This window comes from Miniopterus natalensis, chromosome 9 (genome assembly GCF_054644295.1).
Source record: "Miniopterus natalensis isolate mMinNat1 chromosome 9, mMinNat1.hap1, whole genome shotgun sequence".
Classification (NCBI taxonomy): Eukaryota; Metazoa; Chordata; class Mammalia; order Chiroptera; family Miniopteridae; genus Miniopterus; species Miniopterus natalensis.
In genome coordinates, this window is record NC_142089.1 from 6801318 (window position 1) to 6818336 (window position 17019).

At 36.5% G+C, this 17019-nt stretch overlaps 1 protein-coding gene across 6 annotated transcripts in view; it reads left to right on the plus strand.

Moving 5' to 3' along the window:
• RERE (arginine-glutamic acid dipeptide repeats) overlaps positions 1 to 17019 on the plus strand; it is a 345910-nt gene that overhangs the window by 235455 nt on the left and 93436 nt on the right. For all 6 annotated transcript variants that reach the window (XM_087820126.1, XM_087820131.1, XM_087820127.1 and 3 more), the window contains 2 exons: positions 3988 to 4112; positions 5164 to 5263. In XM_087820126.1, the coding sequence (XP_087676252.1) occupies positions 3988 to 4112; positions 5164 to 5263 (225 nt within the window). The remainder of the gene's footprint in view (positions 1 to 3987; positions 4113 to 5163; positions 5264 to 17019) is intronic.

Consider the following 17019-nt stretch of genomic DNA (forward strand, 5'->3'; position numbering starts at 1 on the left):
CTTCTAATTCATGTTTCTCATACTCCTCTCCCCCCCTCAATTATGTGCTGAAGAAATGGACCGTTTTGTCCTATAGTTTCCCACAGTATGAGCTTGGCTGATTGAATCTTTTTGTGTCATTAAACTTGTTCCCTTGTGCTTGGGCATATCCTGAAAATTAGTGGTTAAGTCTAGAGGTTTAATCACATTCCAGTTTGGTACCCTTTCCTGGCAGCAATAGTTCAGGGTGGTGCTCTGTGCGTCAACCAGGAGGCACTTGTGTCTTTTAATGATGATTTGCAGCCTTTACTTGTTACTTAGATCCATATTTAATTTGGGATCTCAAAATGGTGATACTCTAATCCTGTCATTCCTTGATTTATTAGCTGACTACATGAACCTTCCCCCTTAACTATTTGATTCCTGGGATCACATAGGACAGGCAAGATTAATGCTTGACTCTCCCCTCTTTCAATTTTCAAATTATGGAGTTGGTTTCCCAGCATCTTCCAGCAGCGACCAGTAGATTTAAAGTTGTTATCGTCTACTAACCAGTGGCAGTTATTCTAATTGATGATTAAATTATCTATTTGGGGGATGGATAGGAGCCTCTTCCTGCTGTCTTCTGTGTCCTTTTGAGTCGACCCCAGTGGACTTTGGGAGGTTCCTTTTTTCTGATTCCTTTTAGCTTAATTGTAATGTCTCATCTTGTACATTCTCTTCCCTCGATCTGGAATTAAACTGCACTCATAGGAGCCTCCTTCCTGCAGTGGGAAGTGGCGTTTCCTTACTGGCTGCCGGGCTGTTCGTTGTTACTGGGCTGGCTCCTGTTCCCAGGCCTTTTTAGGGAACAGATTAGAAAATACGCTTTTGCTTTCATGTTCCTTTTAGAAGATAAACTGTATCATGGCTTCTTTCTGATACTTCTAATTCAAATTTTTATATAGACCTTATATATTGTTTATTTTTCTTTCATGCAAATATGTATCTTTTTCTCATGTCTCAAATCCTATTTCTAAATGGCACCAACATAAGTATTTATTTTAATCCCGTAGTACATATATAACAGCTCAAAATAACAGCACTTATACTGATACAAATAATATGATCATTGGAAACAGTTTACTATTATATATATAAATATTTTTTAAATTTTTAAAATTTTTTTTGGCTTTAGAATTGGTCCCACTAGGGCTATATAGGCAGAATGGTACATCTTAAAGTTACATAAAATAGTTCCTGAAGAGGAACCAATTCAATGCATAGTTAGGTGCATTTGTTTTATTTTGCGTTAGAGTTTTTAAAGGGTTATTGATTATTAAACTTAATTTTGTTTTTATAATTATGTAAAATATTTACAGGGCTCCAAAGTCAAACACATAAACAAAGTATGTTCAAAAGTCTACCTTCTATCCCTGTCTCCTCCCTATGTTCCCTCTCTTCCTGATGGATAGTTGTTTTTTAATTTAAGGTTATGATTTCTTCTTATTTATATTCCCCACCTTCTGTATCTGGATAAATTGCAGCATAGTATATACACCTGTGCCCCTTTCTTTATCATCTAACAATACAGCAGCACAGAGGCCCCCTGGTTTCCTTTCCCACTTCGTGGAACCCACTGAGTGGGCCGAACTATTCCTTCTCCAGTCCCTATTGATGAGTGTTTGGGTTGTTACCAGCCATTTGCATTACAAGTAATGCTGCAATAAATAGCCTGTACACAAAGATTTTTATATTTTTGCCAAAATATCTTTGGGATATATCCTTAGAAGGGGGCTGGCTGGCTTAGAGGGCAAGTGCACATGTAATTCTTAGGATATTACAAAATTTCCCTCCATAGGGATTGTACCATTTTGCATTCATATCAGCAACATAGCCTTGTATTATATTGTCACACTTTGAGATTTATGTTAACCTGATAGATGGGAAACGGCATCTCTCTCTTTTTTTTTTTGGTTAATCGTCACCAGGGAATAGTTTTTCCATTGATTTTTAGAAAGAGTAGAAGGGAGGGAGGAAAGGGGGGAGAGAGCGAGAGAGACGCTGATGTGAGAGAGACACATCAATTGGTTGCCTCCTGCACACGCCTCAACTGGATCAGGGATGAACCTGCAACCCAGGTACGTACCCTTGACCGGGAATCAAACCCAAGACCCTTGGATCGCCAGGCCCACACTCTGACCACTGACCCACACTGGCCAGGACAGGAAATGGTATCTTACTGTCATTAATTTATATTTTTCTTCTCAACAAGGTAGACCATCTTTTCCTACTGTTAAGAGCCCTATGCATTTCCTTTTCTGTAAACTGTCTATTTCTAGCCCATTTTTTTCTAGGGGGTGTTGGTCCTCCCCCATAACAATAACAATAGTACTTTTTAATTAATTTAACAAACAACCATTGGAGAGCTACTCCACTAGGTACTGTACCTGGTATTAGGGAAGCAGAGCTCAGAACAAATGTTAAAGATCTTTTTATGTGAATATCTATTGTGTTTTGATTTTATTTCAATACATTCACTGTATGTTCTAATTGTGGCACCCAATTAAATGTTATAAAAGTTAATACTAAATTAAAGAGGAGCATTCTTGTTTAGAGAAAGTCAGTGCTCAATATATATTTGAAGGTGTCAAAGACAGCCTGTGAAGCAGAGATTGCAGACTAGTGGCCTGAGAGCTACATGGCCTACCGATGTGTTGTGGCAAATAATTGTTTTAAAAGCCTGAATAACCAACATTAAAACCATAAGCCTTCACATAATAATCAAGATTTTGGGACTTTGGAAAAACTTGGACAATGCACATATGATGATTCTGATTCCTGACTGGCAGCATCCTGGGTGGGGCCACTCTCTCCGCTTCCCAGTGGTGCCCTTCACTCTGTAGGGTCTAAGACCTGCACTCCCAGTCCCACCTGTGGCTTTGAGCACTTGGAATGTAGCTAGTCCAAACTGGGATGTGGTGTTTTATTTAATGTGGATGCTAGACTATTTGAACCGAATTATGTGGCTCTCGTTTTATTTCTATTGGACAGTGCTGCCTTATACTAAGCCTGCTTAATTCATTTAAATTTTTTGCCTGGGTTCTGTGGACTCTGGAGCTTTTAAACTGCAGCTCTTAGTTTAAAATTTTAGATGAACATGTCCATGTTCAAATTTTTAGAAAATAAGAACATGTGTGTCTTGCAGCTGGTTAGCTTTTCAGAGATCTCTGATGGGTATGGCAGGACCTCCTTATTCTGCCCTAGCAGAAGGAAGGTGAGAGAGTGCTCCAGGTATTTGAACCTCTAAATTAGGGCAGACTTAGAATATTGGTTGTTGAGCACTGATGTTCAAATGTTAAAATTTTTATTGTACTTTATGTATAGTGAACTGTTTGTATTTTAATGTGTTCTGTTCAGTCTGCTGTGACAGTTCATACCAAGACAGAACATTTCTGTCATCTCAGAAAGTTCCTTCCTGCCCCTTCATAAGCAGTACTCTCCTGAAGCTCTGCTTTTAATGTTAACTCCAATTCTTTGTCTTTTTTTTTGATGTTTATCATGACTCATATTGACTCTCTTGAGAAAAGCATTAATTTAATAGGATAATTCATTTTAATTTTTTAGCAAATATCCTTATGTGAGATTTCATTATTTGTAGATGTGTCTTTGTAAACTTGTTATATTGGCAATGTGTTTTTTCTTTATCGAGGCGCTGTAATCTCCTGCAACGTTTTTTGTTTTATTTTTTTTATTCACACATGTCCATTTCTCTTTCACTCTTTGGATCTTGCTCGCCCTGGTAACTTTGACACTGTTTGCTGCTCCCTAAGTAGAGATTAAGCAGCCCATTGTGAAATCTTCTATGGTGAAATGATCCTGAAATGTGCTGCAGGCGGGTTTCCATGACTCAGGGTTATTTCAGTAGTGCCTAGAGATCTAGCTGAGCTCCTGTATCTGTTCCCAGGGCCTGCCTGAGGCAGCTCTTTAAAGGGCCATGATTGTGACTTCTTCATTCCTGTCTTACAGGCCAAACTTCCCGATTTGCAACCATTCCCTTCTCCAGATGGTGACACTGTGACCCAACACGAAGAGCTGGTCTGGATGCCTGGAGTTAATGACTGTGACCTCCTTATGTACTTGAGGGCAGCAAGGTAATAGGAATTCACCCCATCCTGCTTTCTGGATTAGGCTATCTGAATTGATTAGTATAAGCAATAAATTTTCTCCAGTCCACTGAAATTTTATTTATATATTGGGCATTCTCTGACTTCAGTTTTGTTACACCCTCTGTAATCAGAGCCCTGATCCTTCTTAACAGGGAAAAAGCTTTACCATGGTAAAGTTACTTTTTTCTTCTTATGTTTGTCCCACACCGCATTTTGGAATTCGTCAGAAGGAAAACATCTAAAGCCATATATGAAGTTGTCAGCACTTCTCAATACATTGAGTAATTGGGTCGTTCAGTCCATCTTTAAATCCTGTTGTAGATTTCTCACTTTATGTCTGTTTATTGGTGCCAGGCTTAAAAGTGACGTTTTGGTGGCTTACCTATATGAGAACTTGCTAACCTACAAATGCCTGAGCTGCAAAAGAGAAGTTTAAATCTGTCCCTGACACTTGTAGTACAAGGAGAGAGCCTTCCTTTGTCTGAAGTGATTTCTTGAACTCACTGCAGCATCAACATTGTGCAAGAAAAACGCTAAAACGAGGTCAGGCGACTGAATTTCAGCTCCAGCTGCTTTGTGGTCAGTGGTGCTGTGCATGGAGGCATACAGTAGAGATGAAGGTGCTGTAACAGAGGGGATGACTACTAAGACTTCTTTATCTCTTTTTTACTTCTAATTCACGTAAAGGTACTTGATGTATAGCATGGAAGGAATTAAGTAAAGTTTCAGAGGATTTAATTTTATATATTTTTGGGAACATTTCTTTCAAAATATTATAATCTAGCCAATTGTTGTGGCAAATAATTTTAGATTATTTGTGCCCTGAAAATAAAAATCTGAGTACTGACAAAGCATGGGACTAATAAGTGGACATGAGTAGAAGGAACATTTTTCTTTCTGAGTGAGTGAAAGCTGAATTATACAGGACTCTGCCTCACCATGTATGTAGTAATGGAATTTGGTCTGGGTTGGAAATGTACTCTGATAATTGAGGGTTAACATTTCTGTACTGATGGTTTCCCTTCTGTCTTCCAAGGAGCATGGCGGCCTTTGCAGGGATGTGTGATGGAGGTTCCACAGAGGATGGCTGTGCTGCAGCATCTCGGGATGACACCACTCTCAATGCACTGAACACAGTGAGTCTTTTGAAGTTGCCCTGGGTGGGAAGAAAGTTCTTTTTTCCTTGTGCTGACTGTAGGGAATATAGATGGGCATGAAACATAGAGGAGCCTGGAATCTTAGGAGTGAGTACTGTGGCATGGTGCTGGGATTGAAAGGTAAGCTGTGGTACTGGCCATCAGACTTCATTGACCTTAGGCCAGTGATGGGCATCTCCAGGTTCATCTCCTAACCTGTGCCTGAACTCCAGGAGACTGTGGTGAATTCAGTGGAGAGCCTAGGGCTAGTGGTCAATCTTTACTGAGATCTCACAAAGCCGAATACTGTGCATAGGTGATCTTTCTCAATTCTTACAACACTCCCTCAGAAGTATTGTTATCACCATTGTAAATAGTTTAATAGACCCCAGGAAATAGTTTAGAGCCATTAAGCCATGACTCAAGGTCATACACTCAAGATTTGAATCCAGGGGCCATGCTGTTTTATGGTCAGCAATGTGCCTCTGTGTCTGAGACCCCGTATTCAAAGTGCATGGAAGGACTAGAGAAACTAGACTTCTTTGAACACATTTGTTTTTTATAGATTTTACTTTGGAACCATGTAAATATTTCACATGATTATAAAACAAAATTAAGTTTTAAAAATAATAATCCATGAAAAAAACCCTAAAGTAAAATGTAACAAGTGAACCTAAAGGTACTGAGGTGTTACATGACATCTCACTATGATGACTCATCTGATTTAGCCTCGTCACGTACACAGTGGCTCAGACCAAACTCACTGCTGCAAACAATGTGACTTCAGACCAGTTTACTCGTTGGGATACTTCTTTTGGACTTTAGATTATATCCTATAGGACTGTTTAGGAAACAATGTATTTTAAAGTTTCTTAAAATAATTCTTCTCTATGTGATCATTAATGTGAAATCATTAAATCTGAAGAAGTAGTAATGAACTTTTATGGATTTTTGATACATTAAAAAGTGTAGATGGTCGTGTATATATTTACATAGGATTTTGAGCATGAGGCTGAGCAACTCTTCTGATGATTAACTAAGTGTAATTTAAGCACCCTTTTTGGTTTTCTTGGGAGGTCACTGTAGCTGGAATGGATTTAGGAGATCATCTGTTCCAATTTCTAAATAGAGAAAAATCCAGAACTCCGAAAGGCCAGATGACTTGTTGAACCCAAAAGGTTCATAGTGGAGAGTAAAAAATAACCGTTTCCCAGTTTGGGGATCTTTCTGCTATACAGCTTCCTTTTAAGGAAGCATGTAGGTATCTGAATATAGGATATATGATGCTTGATTTTTATTCCTGGTCTACTTGTGTTTCTGGGGTATTACAAAACGTTATGGTAGTTTCTTATATGTTGGAGTTTGAATGATCTTGCTGGGGATATGCCATGTTCTAAATAACCGAACGATTTTTTTACATCCCCAAATATATAGTTGTTTACCTTCTCACCTATTTGATACTTAAGGTTTTTGTTTTTATAAGGAATCATTATTCTGAACATATAATGATAGAGCCAGAGGGGCCTTTGAGATTATTCTACAAATTAGGACACTGAGACTCAGAGATTAGTGATACTGTGAACAGTGGCTATGGTAGATGTAGGTGTGAATGTCTGTGAATTCAAAATACCTTAAAAATTGTATGTATGTTCAAAGTAACCCATGGGTATGAGCTTGTTTCCTGTTGACTTTTTTGTATAAACACGTTATGAAAAAATTCTCCTTTCATGATTCTGTTGATCAGTTAAATTTTGAATAATGAAAATGTTACCATTTTTAATTAAATGTATTTTTGGCACTTTCATGAATTTTTCAGATTTATTCCCTTTCTACTCCTAACCCTCTGCGGTTTCTGTAAGAACATTCTTTACACAGAAATAATTTGAGCTATTTTTGCCCCTGGTTCTTTGTATCAAGTTTCTTCTGAAGTTTTCTTAAGCATTGCCAGAGGGTTTTTGGTTTTATGAGTTTTTATTTCTATGGAACTGCCTTCCCATCTTTCGAAATTCTTCTTGTCACGAAAACCCCCCGATGGCTCAGGTATCTTGGGTTATGCAATACAAATGTGTTCAGCCACCAAAGGACAAAGTTTTGTGCTCATTTTGTGATGAATGGAAAAGTTTAGTGGCTTGTACTTCATTGTTGTACTAGCGCACAGAGAGTTTTAGTTGTAGGCACTTTCTTCAAAGAAAAGTGAAGCCCGGCCGGGTGTGGCTCAGCGGTTGAGTATTGCCCTAGGATCCTAGGCGATTGGGGTTCGATTCCCTGTCAGGGCACATGCCCGGGTTGCGGGCTTGTTCCCCAGTCGGGGGCGTGCAGGAGGCAGACAATCAATGACTCATCATTGATGTTTCTATCTCTTCTTTCCTCCCTCTGAAATCAATAAAGATATTTTTTTTTTGAAAGTGAAGTGAATGGAAAAGTCTTGTGAGAAGTTGATGTTTATTTTGACTTCCTTGGAATAACAGAAGTTTTGAACTATGTTAAGTAATAAATTTAAAAGTTAAATATGTTGTCATACAAGAAGTATTTATTGTTTTCTCAGAATATAGCATAGTCAAAACAAGGTTAGACATTTATCAGTTTGGGATAAACCTGTGTCTATTTCCTGTTCCCCAGGACAATATAGAAATTTAAAATACATGAAAACAGCAGTATTAGAGTGTGTGTAACACACCCAGTAGGACTATTTAAATATAAGTGCATTTAAATAAATAGTTTATTTTAAAACTGTAGTCACTAATTGAAATTTTTGAACTATTGATTCTTTATGACAAATATATGAAACCTATTTTTCAATATAGGCTCTTCTGGATTATTTATCTTGACACCCGGTTTTTGGTTTTTTGTTTTTATTCACAAAGGAAATTTTTAGTGTGCAATTTTAAAAACAACTTACTGGGGTGTAATTTATGCATAATAAACTGCTATGTAAAGTATACCATTTGATGAGTTTTTTTCAGAGGTATACATCAAAGAAACTACTACAGTTATCAAGATATAAAACATTTCCTACAAAACATTTCCAACACCCCTAAAAGTTGCCTTGTGCCCTTTTATAATCCTTTGCTGCTTTCAGCCTCAGGTAACCAGTTTTCTCTCATTTTAGGTTAGTTTATGTTTTCTAGAATGTCATATGAATGGAATAATATTGTATGTTGTCTTCTAGGTCTGGCTTCTAACTTTGAGATTCAGTTATGGTGTTGCAGTATCAGTTCATTTTTTTAAAATATGTTTTGATTTTTAGAGAGGACAGGAGAGGGATAGAGAGATAGAAACATCAATGAGAGAGAATCGTCAGTCAGCTGCCTGTGCACACCCCCTACTGGGGACTGAGCCTGTGACCCTGGTGTGTGCCCTGACTGGGAATCAAACCCTGACCACTTGGTTCCTGGGTGGACACTCAACCCCTGAGCCACTCTGGCCTGGCAACTGTTCATTTTTTAGTGCTGAGTAGTATTCCACTGTATGGATATTGACTATATTTTATCCATTCACATTTGGGCTCTTTCCAAGTTTTTGGTCAGTAGGAATATAGGTGTTATGAACATCGTTACAGCAGTCTTTGTGTAGATTTGTGTTTCCATTTCTCTCAAGTGAATACTAGGATTGTAATGTATGTGTGCAGGTAGCTTCCTAAGAAACTGTCAGGCTTCCTGGCTGGACCATTTTGTATTCTGTCAGTAGCATGTTAGGATTTCAGTTCATCACCATCTTCAACAAGACTTGATGTTGTCAGTCTTTTTAATTTTACCCAATTCTAAAATTAAAACCCTCATCTGCATATTCATATAAATTTTAGAATTGGCTTGCCAGCTCTAAATGGGTATGTAGTGGTATCTCATTGAGGGTTTTAATTTGAATTTTCTAACTGTTGTGATGTTGAGCATCTTACTGCCCATTTGTATATCTTCTTTTGTGAAGTATCTTTGCCCAATCAATCTTTTGCCTAATTTTAAAAATTGAGCTATTTGTATTATTTTCCTTTGATGAAAGTATCTTTGATCACCTCATGATTAAAACGATATATTTCCATGCTTCTTGAAGTTTTAGTTCTTAAATTTAAGTCTGTGATTCCTTTTGAATTAATTTTGTGTGTGATGGGAGGTAGGGGGTGAAAGTTCATTCGTTTCCACACAGATGCCAGTTGTTGGAGCAACATTGTTGAAAACAGACTTTTCTCATTTAACTAACTGTCTTTAGACCTTTATTAAACATCAGTTGCTTATGTATATTTGGTCTTTTTCTGGATTTTATTCTGTTTCACTGATCTGACATCTATCTTTTTTAATCAGTACCTCAGTATTTTGAATATGTAGCTTTATAGGAACTCAGGTAGTGTAAGTCTTCCCACTGTTGTACTTGTTTTTAAGATTTCTTTGGCTATTTTAGGTCATCTGCATATCCATATAAATTTTAGAATAGGCTTGCTAGTTTCTCTTTTTAAAAAGGCTTGATGGAATTTTGATAGGGATTGCATTGAATCTGTAGATTAGTTTGGGAAGAATTGACATCTTGATAATATTGAATCTTCCAAACCATGAATATGACATCTCTTCATTTTTCAAAAAGCATTCTTTTAACTTTTTTTAGTAAGATTTTGTAGTTTTCAGTCTACAGGCTTACACGTTTTATTACATTTAACCCAAGTAACTACAGTCTGAAGATTCTATTGTTAATACACAATCATATCATCTGCAAATAAAGACAGTTTTACCTCTTTCCTTTTTTTGCTTTATTGCACTTGCTTGGACTTCCAGTACAACACTGAATAGAAATGATGAGAGTGGACATCTTTGCCTCCTTTCTCATCTTAGGGAGAGAACATTGTCATTCACTGTTAAGGTTTTTTTTATTTCTGTAGTTTTTTTCCATCATGTTGAGAATGTTCCCTTTTATACCTACATTTGTTGAAGTTTTTTTTTTTTATCATGAATGGGCTTTGAATTTTGTCAGGCACTATTTTTTCTTGTACTTTATTTTGTTAATTTGGTGAATTACATTGATTCATTTCAAATATTAAACCAACTACGCATTCCTAGGATAAATCCTCTTGGTTATTATGTACTATTGGATTCAGTTTCCTAGTATTTTGTTAAAAACTTATATTTGTGTTTATGGTGGATATTGAGCTATAATCTTTTTTTGTCTGGTTTTGATATCAGAGTAATTAGCTTCAAAAAATTAGTTGAGCCCTAGTCGGTTTGGCTCAGTGCTTAGAGCATTGGTCCTTGGACTGAAGGGTCCAGGGTTCCATTCCAGCCAAGGGCATATACCTCAGTTGCAGGCTCAATTCCCAGCCCTGGTCGGGGTGCGTATGGGTGGGAACCAATCGATGTGTCTCTCTCACATTGATGTTTCTCTCTCTCCCTCCCTCCCTTCCATTCTCTCTGAAAAGCAATGGAAAAAATATCCTTGAGTGAGGATTTAAAAAAAAAAAAATTAACTGGGAAGTTACTTCCTCCTCTCTTTTCTTAAAGAGTTTGTAAAGGCTTGATATTTTTTCTTTGTTAAATGTTTGATAGTATTTACAGTGAAACCATCTGGGAATATTTTTTATGGGAAGTTTAGAATTACAAATAGACATAGGCCTATTCAGATTGTACATTTCTTCATGTGCCAGTTTGGTAATGTGTTGATTTGTGTCTTTTAAATATTTTGTCCATTTTATCTGGATTATCAGATTTTTGGTAAAAATTTCAAATTATTCCTATTATCTTTTTAATGTCTGTAGGATCTCTAATCTTCATATGTCAGTTTGGTAATCTGTTGATCTATGTCTCTTTTCAATGCTTTGTCTGATTTATCTGGATTATCAAGTTTATTGGTAAAAATTTCAAATTATTCCTATATTACCTTTTTAATGTCTATAGCATCTATAATTTTGACCTTTCATTCCTGATATTGCTAATTTGTTTCCTCTTAATCTAATAGAGGTTTATCAACATTATTGATCTTTTCAGATAGCTAGCATTTGGTTTCATTGATTTTTCTCTATTTGTCTGTTGTCTATTCCATTGATCTCCAATCTGATTATTATTTCTTTTCTGTTTTGGGGGGCTGGGGTTAATTTGATCAGTTTCCCCATAACTTTCTAAAGTGGGACCTTAAATAACTGATTTTGTCAGAAATTTTGATCTTTTTTTTCTTTTATTATCATTTTGTTAAAATATGAAAAAATTTTATGTGTGTGATTTTTTCTTTTACTTATGGATTGTTTAGAATTAAATTGCTTAATTACCAGCCCCCTCCCTTCTCTCCTCCCTCTCCCCCCAATGTTTATTAATTTTTAATTTAGATCTGTTGTGGTCAGAAAGTACCCAGTAAGATGTCAGTCTTTTGAAATCTATTGACATGTGTTCCTTGGCTCAGCATGTGATTTACCTTGGTGAATGTTGCATGTGTACTAGTAATTTATATTCTGCACTTACTAGGTGTACTGTTCTATAGTTGTACTTGTTTAAAATGGTTGATATTATTATTTAGATCTTTTATGCCCTACTAATTCTTATATCTGGTTGTAGTGTCAGTTACTGAGAGACATGCATTTAAAGCAGGGGTGGAGAACATCCAGGCCAAGGCCCTTTATACGGCCCACAAAATCATTTGATCTGGCCCTGCCAAGGCAACCACAGGTGGGGCTTGAAATTCAATAAGTCTAGGAACTTTTTTCATAGTTAATTTTTAAGTTGATAATTTTGTATGGCCTTCGAGTGATGTTATAAATATCCAAATGACCCTTGGCAGAAAAAAGGTTCCTCACCCCTGCATTAAAGTTTTCAACTACATTTGGGGATTTGGTTATTTTGCTTTTTTGGTTCTGTTAGTTTTTGCTTCATATATTGGAATGTTGTATCATTAGGTTCATGAACATTTATAATATATTTCTCCATGTATTGGGCACTTTTACCTTTTTAGTGTGATCCTCTTTGTGTCTAGTAATATCCTCTGTCTTAAATCCAGTTTTGTCTGACATTACTATAACTACTCTAGCTTTCTCATGCTCGTCTGTGTGGTGTATTTTCTTTCAGGTTCTTATTATGAATATTGCCTTTTTTTATTTAAAGTACATCTCTTGTGTACTTTAGTTCTTTGATTGTTTCTTGCTTTTTTATCCAGTTTGGCAAGCTCTATCTTTTGTTTGGAGTGTTTAGTGCATTTTAATTTAATGCAGGTGATTCTCAGGTTGTATAAAATTTGAGCCACATGTGTACATTCTTTTGTTTTTCTTTTTCTTTATTTTGTTAATCCTCACCTGAGGATAATTTTTCCATTGCTTTTCAGAGAAAATGGAAGTGGGGGGGAGAGAAGCATTGATGTGAGAGAGAGACATTGACTGGCTGCCTCCCGCATGTATCCCAACTGAGGGGCTGGGAGCGAACCCTATGACCGAGGTACATGCCCTTGACCGGGAATCAAACCTGAGACTGTTTGGTACACAGGCCAGTGCTCTAACCACTGAGCAACACCAGCCAGAGCTGTATATATTTTTAATAGCAGAGCTTTCATTGGAGAACACAGAAGTAGTTAATATATAGATATCTTATTTTTACCTTTGGTCTAGTGGTGAACTTGCATAGTAGTTAGGTGCACAGTTGTGGTTTGTTTGCTCATTCATGTTTAAATGTATTTCTTTTTACTTATATAAAAAACACTTTTGAACAGATATAGAGGAAGAAGATGTAATAAATGTGTTGGCCTCTTTTACCTAAAGAGTAGGGTGTTCTTAGTGGCAATGGACATGCTCCTTAATGTACATCAGCGAAGATAAGTTTTATTATATTTCACTATTTTAAACTGGGAACACCTATAAATGCAAAATTGTTTTATTTATTATTTTATGTTATGTTAAGTAATATTATATCAAAATATGTCAAAGCAGTGGTGCTCCCTCTGGAAAAATCTTAGATAGAAATATTTCTGTGTCTATTGCTCCAGGTTTATGTTTCTCCTAGCCTCATCTGTACATTTTTAGCTTACATATACTTTGTAGACATAATGCTATGTAACATATAGATAGCCAAATTCATTCCAGTGGGACTAATTTTAAATGCGTGCATTTATTTGGCCTTTTACAAAATAGACATTTATATTAATATGTAGAAACTATAGCAGAGCCCTATAGTTTCAGACTATGGTTTTCTAGAAAATATGCTGACTTATTTTTACTAAATTGATGTTAGATTTCATTCTTTGTGCTCAGGTATCTTTCTCATTTCCTAATACAATGACTTCTCTTTCACACAGAATTATTTGCATTTTTATGTTTACTTTCTCTAACACTGGAGATACACACACACACACATACACACACACACGTATATATATATGTACAACTTATAAACATGCAGCTAAGATTTCACCTCTTTCTGGACAGTTTTATTCCTTGAAATATGGATTGCTGTTAGACATTTGAATTAAGCTTTTTACATATTCAAAAGAGTATATATTTGTTTGCTGCTTTATTTATGCATAGCCACATCTCCTTCAACAAGGATTCAAGGCTTCCAATAACTTACTAGTTAGTTTTTTATCTCTGACCTATAAATACCACTGTTTGTTAACCATTGAATATTAATTGTTTTTGTTTTCTGAGCCATAGCTCAATGCCTGGTATATGGTAGAAAGGCACTAAATAATTGTTGAATGATTGAATAAGTAAGTCAAGTGCAAGTCCAACTCACATTTGATCATCCAGAACTTGGTGGTATAAAGTTGCCTTAGCAGAGTATGCAGGTAGGCCTATTCGAAGGATTGTTTTTCATCTTTCTCTTCTTTATTCCAAAATATTAAGTCTATAGACTTTCTGTTGGAGTTTCTATTTGTTCATCATAAATGGACCTCACTAAAGCATCTGGCCCTGGATCAGCTTTGCAATGCTTAGGACTTTAATGAATGTCAAGTATTTTCCAGCTCCCATTAAAGCATTGCCAGTAGGCCTTTTTATTACAGTTTGTCTAAAAATATGATGAGGAGTCTTTTGACATTCTTTCCACACCACACTCTTTACTTACATGCTTCTCTTTTTACTGTTTTTCCATTCAGGTCAGTTATGATTAAATGGTTATAGGATGGTAGTTTCTCTCTCTCAGGTTTTGATTTGTTGATTAAATGGTTATAGGATGGTATTTTTTGTCTCGGGGTTTTGATGTTGAAACAGTAATGGAAAAAGTCGATATGCTATATGATTTCTTTTTAAGGAGATCTAGTAAATTTTAGAACAGCACCTTATATAAATCAATCTTGACAGGCACCTTGCTGCATTTATGTTATAACAGGATATTGGAGTCTGCGGCGTTATGTTCATTACAGCATGAGTGAAGGTGGAGGAGACCATGCAGTGGGAGCTTCCTGAGATAATCAGCACCTTTTCAGCTGATTATCAGCATCATAATATATAAATTTGAGTTTTTATTTATTGTACTTGGACCAATCAGGAACATTTTAAACTTTTGTTTTGAGAATTGTTTAGAAATTTACCAATGTGGCTCTTTTTGGGCTGAGAACGTCATAAATTCACTTCTGTTCAGAAGCTCCAGGCAATAACATTTTTAACATAAAATACATGATTTAATATTTTTGTTTCATTTGGATGAAGATGACTTTTTAAACCTAGTGTTTTAATATTTTGTGTCTTTTTAGATAATCTTTAACTTGACTTAAAGTTGAACTTTATGCCCCACTTTGTACTTTCCTCTAAACATGACTTTCTCAGGAGCAGGTGGGGAGGCAGAAGGCCACTTAGAGTATCGACTCTGGTAACCGCACCTTCATTACCGATTGTGGCAGTGGTTTCACCTGTGATAATTTTAACAGAACTGTCTTTGCTCCCAAGGCAGCTATTTCCAGTTCTGGCCCCCACTTTGCTTTCTCATGTGAACCACTCTCAAGTTTCTTTAGCCATTCCTTTCTTTTATCTCCTTTCTTTTATATAATGGCTTTATTGATACATAATTAGTATACTATATATTTCACCCCTTTAAAGTGTACAAATTAATGGCTTTTAGTATGTTCACAGATTTGTATAAATACTACCACAGTCAACCTTAGACCGTTTTCATACCCCAAAAAGAAATCTGTACTAATTAGTCACACACACACACACACCCCCACAGCCTCTATTCCAGCTTCCCTCTCTGTGGCTTTGTGTATTCTGAACATTTCATATGAATGGAATTGTACACTATGTGGTCTTTGTGTCTGGCTTCTTTAACTGAAGGTCATGTTTTCAAGTTTCATCCATGGTATAGCAGTAGCCATTTTTTATACATAACCATTTTATTTCTCCTGTGGTGAGCTCTCTCTGTACATCTTTTAAATGTGCTACCTCCACTAAAGTAACACTCCCCAGGTCTGATCAGCATAAGGTGGTAAGGATTTAGCCTTAGTTTTCCTAAAAGCTCCTCATTTTAGTGTAGCCTTAAGCTTTCATGAAGCACAACACATTCTTTTTTTTCTTGTGTTTTTGCCTTGTTTTGTTTATTTTTCTATTTGCCTTCGCTAAGCCATTTTTCTCTCACCCTCAGCTTTTTGACTGAATTTTGAACTAGGCACAGGACCATAGTTTTATCACTGTTATTTCCATTTTATTAGATACCAACTATTGGTCAATTGCCTGATGTCATTAACAACAAAATTAATAACAATAATAAAATTAAAATGTATTTGTTGTTGATCTAGTGCTTATATGTTAGGCAAAAGTTTAAACGCTTTTTATGAATGAATTAATGTAACTTCATAACAATTTCATGAGGTAAATAAGGTTATCACCTACAGATTAATAAGCGCACCGTCATACATTTATATACATAATAATTTAAACTTGAGGACAGGATATAGTTACTATAGGATGCACTAATTGGCATCTCCGTTTTTGAAGATTGGGATGTATTTGGAACGTTTCTAGTCTGTAGGCCTAGAATGTTTTCCATATTTGTTGACATGTTAGGATTTTAACAGATTCAGTCTTTGTGGCTTTTTTTTGTCTTAGGGTTTTGATGAAATAATTAAATCAGTATCCCAGCTACCCTGGTGATTTATTTCTTCCCAGTACTTTCAGGGCAGCTTTCACTTCACTTTCTGGAATTACAGGTTCTTCCTCAGGAACCCTTTTCAAAGGTGCCTGCCACCCCTTCGTCTCCTCTGCACAGATTTTCAGTCCCCCATTTCTGCCGTCCCTTTGTTTTCTCCTGGTCAGATTATGTGCTTCCTTGTTTGGCCGTCAGCTCTTTCGGTCTAGGCTGAATTTCCCTTTTATTTCTTGGTTTTCCTTTCTTGTTGTCTGTGCCTCTCCTTACGCTGACTGTTGTGATAGCTCTCTTTATCTCTGATAGGTCGTTGAACACTGTTCGGGATTCTAACCCTGCTTCTGTCACCTTTATCTCTAGCCTCTCTCTCTCTCGTCTTTAACAACTGTGAGTGTTTCTTCTGTCCTCCGTCTCCATTGTTCTTTCCTTTTTACTTTTATTGAGCATGGCCAGGAATAGTCACATTATACTGATGGCTGATTTTCAAAACCTGCTCTGTGAAGTCATCTTGGTTTCTCAAGACAGAGTAAATGTCACCCTAGTCAGCGTTCATTGGCGCTCTGTATTTTAATGATAGCATTAATCTTGTTATTTTATGTGTGTGTTTTTCCTCCTCTCTGAGCTATTGGTCCCCTCCTCCTGCCGACACACTCTTACCCTGGTCACAGCCGCTGGGGAAGCCCTGAGCCCCTCATAGCCACAGGTCACCCGTCCTGTGCTGCTCCAGGA